Source organism: Mercenaria mercenaria, chromosome 15 (assembly GCF_021730395.1).
Source record: "Mercenaria mercenaria strain notata chromosome 15, MADL_Memer_1, whole genome shotgun sequence".
NCBI lineage: Eukaryota > Metazoa > Mollusca > Bivalvia > Venerida > Veneridae > Mercenaria > Mercenaria mercenaria.
The window spans coordinates 30,793,963-30,803,132 of NC_069375.1; the positions used below are offsets into that span (position 1 = coordinate 30,793,963).

General features: G+C 34.5%; 1 protein-coding gene across 1 annotated transcript; it reads right to left on the reverse strand.

The window, feature by feature from the left end:
• Positions 1–528: 528 nt before the first annotated feature.
• Positions 529–8,851, reverse strand: LOC123550214 (uncharacterized). Its single transcript, XM_053524909.1, has one exon. It carries the CDS (start codon positions 8,702–8,704, stop codon positions 6,716–6,718), a length of 1,989 nt encoding a protein of 662 aa, XP_053380884.1. The 5' UTR covers positions 8,705–8,851; the 3' UTR covers positions 529–6,715.
• Positions 8,852–9,170: the final 319 nt, after the last annotated feature.

Genomic DNA, 9,170 nt, shown 5'->3' on the forward strand with positions numbered 1-9,170 from the left:
TTTGTAAAGATCTGGTATTACAACGATCTGATGTGAAGATATTCGTGTATGTTCAAGATAAATAATACACAAGATGACTTAGAGTACTTGGTAAACTTTATTTCAAAAGGCAAATTGTTAAATGATGAAATGTTATATCAAGTTATATTAGGAAGAACCATTGCATCATTTGTCAATATGGAGTGTCACAAATCATGTCTGCATGTTTCGTATAAATATTTAATGTCATGTCTTAACCCTTATCATGCTTGACACGATTGATTCAGCCTTTGTGAATGGTGGGAAGAGAATATGTAAATAAAGAGAATATATACAAGCAAATAAATGAATTTCTGTTGTATTCACTATATCGTATTCAGCGGGATCTCAAAGATCAAAGAGTTATCAGGTTGCTTGCTTAATTTAAATTTTTCAACTAATAGTCCAGTCAATCAGAAGGTATAAAAATATCAACGAGCCCTTTCAGTTCCGTATTTAAGAAAAAAAAAGTATTTCAATAATTGTTATAAAATTTGGAATTTCTCAAAGATCAAAGAGTTATCAGGTTGCTTGCTTAATTTAAATTTTTCAACTAATAGTCCAGTCAATCAGAAGGTATAAAAATATCAACGAGCCCTTTCAGTTCCGTATTTAAGAAAAAAAAGTATTTCAATAATTGTTATAAAATTTGGAATTTTATTGATGCATGAAGATATTTAATCTGACTTATTTGATACATCTATATGAACCGCGTCATGAGAAAACCAACATAGTGCTTTTGCGACCAGCATGGATCCAGACCAGCCTGCGCATCCGGTTTCGCTAATTGCAATAGGCTTTTGAAAGCGAACAGCATGGATCCTGACCAGACTGCGCGGATGCGCAGGCTGGTCTGGATACATGCTGGCCGCAAAAGCACTATGTTGGTTTTCTCATGGTGCGGCTCAAATGGTCTGTAGATTTGCACTTCTCCTTCGTTTCATCTAGAAGCAATCGATTGTATTATAGAATGTTATATTATGCTTGAAAAAATTGACTAAAATTAAAATGAACTATTGACGCGACTTGACTTCATGCATTATTTCGTGTGGACTCGTTTAACACAAAGACATTTTATCAGTTCATCGTTCCATTTGAATGACAACTTTTGAGGGGACATGCATCTTTTTTTTAAGGGCAGCTGCTAGTTTTAACCGCCATTATATTGACATTTATTCGCTTACTCTTACTGGCGCTTCTGAATAATCAATTTATCATACGCCTAGAGGGACATATTATATGATAACCCAGTCGTCCGTCTGTGTGCTAGCAACTTCGTTTCCGCGCAATAATTTTAAAATGCTTTGACCTATGATCCTCAAACTTAATGTGTACATTGCCCAGCGGATGATCCCTGCTGAATTTGAAATTTGAAGGTCAAAGGTACAGCTCACAGTGCCTGTCAGTACAAAAACCGTATCGGCTCAATATCTTGAATATAAAGCTTGTTTGCCTTGAAATACATAGGTGGTGCTGATCACTTTTTATATGAGACTTCCTTTTATTTTATACCTATATAAATTCTGTCAAAAATACGGCTTGTATTTCACAAGTAAACATGAACAGGCAGAAAACAATTCCGTATTGTACCTTTTGTATTGTATGTTGCCGGACTACTTTCATTTAATATGCATGACCTGAAACAGTTCTATAAATAGCGAACATAAAAACTTCACTCAGTTCTGTTTAAACTTCGAAGATTTCGAAGATTTCATTCGATAACAAAATAAGGTTGAATGTATATAGTAAAAGGGTCGTTATCTATATCTGGGATTCTGTATTCGGCTCTCGTGGATTTTGCAAGGTCGGATCACATTCGGCGCTTTCGCGCCTCGTGAGATCCAATCTGGCAAAATCCACTCGAGCCGAATACACCATCCCAGACCGAGCTGCAATTATAATAACCCTATTATATTGCAGATTTCCCAAAACTTGCACTCATTATATTTTACTAGTATTCGCGAGTGTGTGCCGCTCGCGAATTTAAACATGCAAGCATATTGAATTGCATATCAATTTTGTCACGAATTCTCAACAATTCAAATTATGCTGCATTTATAACGGATATCGTGAAATAAAAGCAATGAGGAAAATACAATTAACAGCAGTAAAATGTGTAAAAGTGTATTGTCTTTTTAATACATTCAGTTTCAAAACTGACACTTTATGCTTGTCACAGTTATTTCCCTTAGATCGGTCAAACGGAAGGAGAGCTTAGTTTATGAAGATTTTTGGTTGCGGGTTTATCTCGCTACCAAAGTTAAAGTGTATTTCTGACAATCATAGCATCTTTATTTTATTCCGAATCACATTCAAAGGATGTTCATGTGCTACACAAAATAGTCCCATTCATGAACAATGCGGATGAATTATCAATGAACATGCAGTTCTTATTCAACCTGTATCCACTCGCATAATTTAGATTATATAAGATCTATCAATGATACGGTATTCCAGCCCATGGTTACATCACAAGCTGGGTCAGGCAGAGTTCATCTTAGATATGAGGCACATTAAATTTGTATTTGTTTCTCATTCATGTATATTCATAGACTGGCATTTAAACAGAAAATAAATCTACCAAAAACCCGCAACCATCAGACATTTCAAGGCTTTGATTAATCTAACCAGGGAAATCAGTGTGCGTATAAAATATTTCACATTTAAAATGCATTTCATTCAAAATCACTAGTTGAACAAACGTTGGCCAAAATGTGATCGTGATATTTATTGTGATCATTAAAACAGAGGAAAAGCATAGTTTAATAACATTTGATTTTTGTTTCTTTTTTAATTCACTGATCAAAGCATACAGACAAACCTTAAAAGACCCGCGACAAAATAACAATAAATCATTTAAAACCTTTATTTGATTTTTTTTCAAATTGATTAAAATGTGTTACATACTTCTTCGATTTAGAAATTAATAATGATAATAATGAAATACATGTGCAAGAAACTCAATTTCTTTAACAACAATTGTGCTGTTATTGTGTGAGAATACAAGAATTTTAGTGATTTTATGGCATATTTAAAACTATTGTAGGACAATTTCCCATACAAGCAAATATAAATATATCTAAAATTAAAACTGTATTTCAAATAAACGTATTACAATAACATCTTCAAGCTATAAATAATCACTACGGTTTCAATTCACCAAAATGGCCGCTGATTTTCTAAGTCCGAAAAACTGAGGAAATGAATTCAGCAATTTGACAAAAAGTTGGAAGCAATTTCCTAACAAAATATCTTTTTCAAAATAGCATTGTCTAAAAGATCGGAAAATGTAGATACAGAATAAAGGTTATAAAATATTGGCATTTTATTATTAAATGTAGAAATAAACCCTTAAACTTGGACAAAGTCGCAATTCTATTTTTTATCCTTATATATTCTATATGAGCGACAGTGAAAAACTGTACCGGTAGCTCTCTTTGTTAAAACTGCAGTATGCCAAATGCGAATTGTAAAATGTAAACTTCAAAATTGAAGACTTAAATTATAAAAAAGTAGTATGCGTTGATAAGTATGGAAGGTCGATGCGCTATGCTAACTGTTAAATGCCAAATATTTAATGCTAAATGCCGATTATTTAATGCTTAATGCCAATTATCTAATGCTAAATGCCAGTTACTTAATGCTATATACCAAATGTTTTATGCCAAATGCCAAACGCTTAATGTCAAATAGATAATGCTTATTGCTAAATGATAAATGCTAATCGTCAAATTCTTTAACTTTATGAATTAATGATTCCTATTTCTTAACCTCAGGAATGTAACCTTCAATTATATAAGACATATAGTTTCCACAAGTTTGACTTGAAACAATAACATGTTCTGCCGGCCATATACCGTGTATGAACATAGGACCGACACTGTTTACTCTTAAAATGTTTTGAAAAAGTTTTTTAATAGAGACAAAGTTATGTAACGAAGACCAATGACTATTTAAAGGATGGATTCATACACTGGTATATTCAGCATTTTTTTTTAAATAAACACTTAGCAATAAACATTTGGTATAAGTTAGCATTTATCGTTTGACAATTACCACGTGACTGTCATTAATTGACTTTCAGCATTTGGCAAGTAGCATTTACATTAACAATTTGCCATTTAGCACTTGGCAGTTAGCATGGCGCTCGGCCTTCCATAGCTAAGTATGTATGTATGGAAGACTGGTGCCACGTGCTAATTGCCAAATGCTACATCCAAACCTTAATGGTATTTGCCAGCTACTGATATACTTAAGTGTTTAAATTTAACTTCGAAAGATAAATGAGCCATGCCATGAGAAAACCAACATAGTGGGTTTGCGACCAGCACGGATCCAGACCAGCCTGCGCGTCCGCGCAGTCTGGTCAGGATCCATGCAGTTCGCTAATGGTTTCTCTAATAACAATAGTCTTTGAAAGCGAACAGCATGGATCCTGACCAGACTGCGCGGATGCGCAGGCTGGTCTGGATCCATGCTGGTCGCAAACCCACTATGTTGGTTTTCTCATGGCACGGCTCAAATACTACATGTCAAATTCTTTAACATTTCATCAGTCATAAATCTGTATCGCAATATCGACCAGTCGGATTTGAAGCAAAATCATGTTCTACTAGGCATATGTCATAGGACGCGAAACGATTTTTTTTTCATCTTTTGGCCTAGTAATTGTTAGATTGTGGTTGAAACTATTGAATGAACTATGAAATCTAAATATCAGAGGTACCCTTATGTATACTACTTTACGTAGTTTTTTTATGGCACATGATATCTTGACATTGATGTATTTAGTTATGTTATGTTGTACCAGTCTATGATAATAAATATCTAGGATATTTACAAATATTTTGCAGTAATCTGTACGGCCAGACTTGGACAACCAAGAACCGCCGACACTCGGAACAGCAGTCGGACAACAATCTCATATCTAACACTACTGTAAACCTAGAATTGTTTTCGCGCTTTTTAAATTAGCGCCTTTCGCAGGTAGTATATTTCCGTGAAATTAAATAGCCGCGAAAAACTCTGTTCTAACAAAAACGCGAAAGATTCTAGCTTCAGCTTTAAAATGGTTCTGTGCTTACACATACCTGGATATTTATAATTCATATTCTAGTACCGTAATTGTATAACATGAGTGCACAAATCCACATTATTTCAATTGATCAACAATTTACTTATTTATGAAGCAACAGCATTTTCAATATCGATCCGTAAGGCAAACAGGGGATAAAAACAAAAACAATATGCATCTATCGAACGACATATACATGCAAATTGCAGTCGGCAGTCAATACGATATATTATTTGTAAATAAAATATTGTGTCTATTTCTGCTAAGTGTGGATTAATCGCCTATTCAAATGGCAAACAAATGACAGTGTAATAACACATGTAACAGCAATTTACTGACTGCCAATAATCGGAGGTGTAAATAACCGTTGATATGGATGAAAATGATTAGGGGTTTATAGAGTTTATTGTTTATTTATTTCAGTCTCATCCATTTACATGTTTACAGTATAAAAACATGACATATACATAATAAAACACAAGTAAATGGCCACTCAAATTTGAATTACAAGAGACTATATATATAAAATTTCTGCATATCACATATTTCACATTATTCAATATATGTTTCTAATGATAATCGAAAGAGCACCACCGTGTGACAGCCAATGCAAGTGGTCCAACAAGCTATATAGCCAGCAGATCCAAGCCACCAGGAACAAAACCACAGCATCCTCCCATCCACCACACGCAATTGTTGTAGTTGATAAGAGAACACTGCAGTCCCCTAACTGGCCATACAGAGACACCAGACGACCAAATCCACATCACCCACCACACGGCATTACTCTTCAATTTATCACCATATTTATCAATTTAATCAATTCTCATATATTACAGTAAAAAAAAGCAAGACATGTCTGCTAATCATAACACAAAGATGTGTCCTAAAATTTAATTAAAAAAAGAGTTATAAGACACTGAACCAGATTAGACAGGTGCACTAAATGTGCGCTAGTAAAAAATGGCTTAAAGAATCAAGTATCCCCACCAATCAGATTGGTAGAGAACAGATTAGCAGATATCTCTTACTTAACACTAAAATACTGTAATTATTTAAAAGAATCTACATACAATTTAGTAAAAAAAAATTATAAATAAATAAAAGACTATCTATACAGGTGCATTAAACTGTATTTATATTATATAAAGTATTACTTCTTTTTTAAGTATATCATAACCGATTTTTGCAACTATTCTTATCAAATTTGGATGTGTGAATAACAGAATCAGTTTATCATTGTCATTTAGACTCTCAAAGTTTACAAATATAGAAGTAACCTTTTCTAATAGAAGTCTTCGTTCAACAGTATAAAGCGGACAGCATAGAATAACATGTATCTCTGATTCTACAGCATTACAACCAAATGGGCACAATCGTAGGGTGCATTTATAATTGAAGGGTACAATAAAACTGAATGTTTTCGAGAATAGTATAAATGCAACTATGCAGTGATACTTACCTTATTATACTAAATATGTTCACTTGCGACTTCATATTCGCGGGATTCGCGATGGATGTGATTCCGCGAAGATTTGTATCCGCGAAAATGTTCATGTTTTGAAAAACGCGAAATATTGTATCCGCGAACATTTCTAGGTTTACAGTATTTTCCATTGCATTTTAAATTTTACAAACACAATATGGCCGTGAAATTTTATTTTGTATACATTTTGACTTACTGTCATATCTATCCAACCTGATTGGCTCACCTATCAGAGTCATACTGTTCTGTTTTTTACTTGCAGATTTGTCAACAAAATCCACAGTGCCTTCGAAAAAAGCATACCCAGGCGCTGTGTAAAATACTACTTTATAGCGTCCAGAATTGTCTGAATAAAAATGTTTCACAAACTGCTCGTAAATTCCAAGACCTTCTTCAGGTTTTGAGTAGGACACTAATACTTCTGACACGTTGTGAAGAGTGTATGTATGGCACAGATGAGAAAAGCCCGACAACAATTTATTTATTTTCTCAACTAAAAACTTTGCAATTGACTGAACTCTTTCAACTGACGGTGAAATTTGAATTTTTTCGTCGCACGTGCAGAACTGCTCTTCGATACCGGCATCAGCACATGTTCGATCCCTGGGTATTGGGTTAAACAAGTTACGGCGAAGTAATGAATTATGCCCTGGTATTGTCCTTCTTCCAGTGAAAGCTTTATTTTGAAATATGTTCAATATGGTTTCATATGTATCATAATGTGAGGTCAGCTGTTTTGAATTTTGAGATATCACTTCATCAATCCATTTGTGTTTCGCTTTCAAGCTGTTAGGTATATGTAACATCATCCACGGTTTGTTATTCTCCGCCCGTCCTACATGTGTCAGTGCAGCCCCTCCAAGTCTAGGACCGTGGTCACTCATTACAATAAATACCGCATTTTTTGTTTGGTTACTTACTTTCAGCCACTTTAAGAATTTAAGGAAAGGTTCATCAGCACGGCTTAATAAACTGTAACTGGAGTGACTAATCTGCGTACTCCAAGACATTGCAAACTTTCTTTTATTTTCGTAGCGTTGTAAAAAGCCTTTCAAGTAATCAACTTGGATGTCGAACATTGTCTTTGGCCCGTAACAGTCATGTGACTTTGTGACATGGTCGACAATTTTGGGTACAAATGTATGAACACCTTGAGTGAATGGACGGAAGTAATAGTCAGTTGGCGGGCGCTTGAAACCCAGCTGCCCAAATACAGTAAATGCAGACAACTCTGGTCTATCCTCGGCATAGAATGTTGCGATTCTGGCCATCTCTTTCTCATACCAGATAAAAGGTAAAGAATCTACGTGAAAAATCATATGCAGAAAGTCCAGGTACTTCCTGTGACTCTTTCCCGCTAAGAGAGGAATAAAATTTCGCCACGTGTTTTCTCCAACCCTGTTATGGCCCAAAAAATCGTACGCTTGAAATTCTGACAAAAGAAATTCATATGATTTAGGGAGGGCCCTTACCGCATGAGACCTTGAAACAGAATCGATTCCAAACACTATGACACTGGGCCTATCTTCGCTTTCATCCTCAATGTCGTCTTCTTTCTTAGCATTTTCACTCCATGCTGCATTGAAATGTAAAAAATCGTAAATAATTATATTTGAGGGATTTACACACTGTATCCGAAACATGTGACATTTCACGAACACTGGGAGTGTAATCTTTATTTTCGCATCAAATGTCACATTGTTAGTATCTGCAAGTCCTCTTTTCAGTGAATAATATGAACACTGCAAGACGGCTGTATCAATTCTATATTCCTTCACCAAAGAGTCGTTGAATCTAAGAAAACCTAGTTTGTCTACATAAATCAACTGCTGCCTGTGAGAACACACCACTGGAGAAAGCCTTGAAAAATACTGCGTCAGCGACAGATCCCATGGGTCAAGCCGTTCTATATTACACGGTTTTAACACAAGTTTCGATGTCTTGAATATATAAATCCATACAAACAGAGTTAGCAAAACAATAATACGCGGATAATTACATACACGTTTTCTCGTTTTTAAACATTTATGTATCAAAGTCATTGTACATAGCTGCAAGTAAACATAGTATTGCTCCAGATAATAAACACGCTTCTTGGTTGACTGGACAAGAAAATCAATAGTCATTTATGCGGATACTTGAATATCATCGATGTATTATATTTATCATATGTAGATATCTCACATACACAGAATATTATATTATATATGTATATAATCTAATTAAAATCCGTATTGAAATCAATCGCCAGCTATCTCGCGTTATCAGTACACATAGTATTGTAACTAAAACATTTTTGCAGTTACTATGGAACGCCGTGGCTGTTTTATGTGGACATTTTCATGTTATTCATTCGTTTTAAGAATACCGAGTATACAGGTTCATTCGCTCATTATATAAATTATATAAATTGGAAAATGCAATGTATGGAACCGTTTCGTCTTTATACGGAACGAACTTTTCATTATATGATAGTAAAACATTATTTATATAGATTCGATTTCCCTTTATATGCATTCAAAATGTATTATATGGAACGTTCTGTCTTTATATGGAACCAACATTTCATTATATGATAGCAAAACATTATTA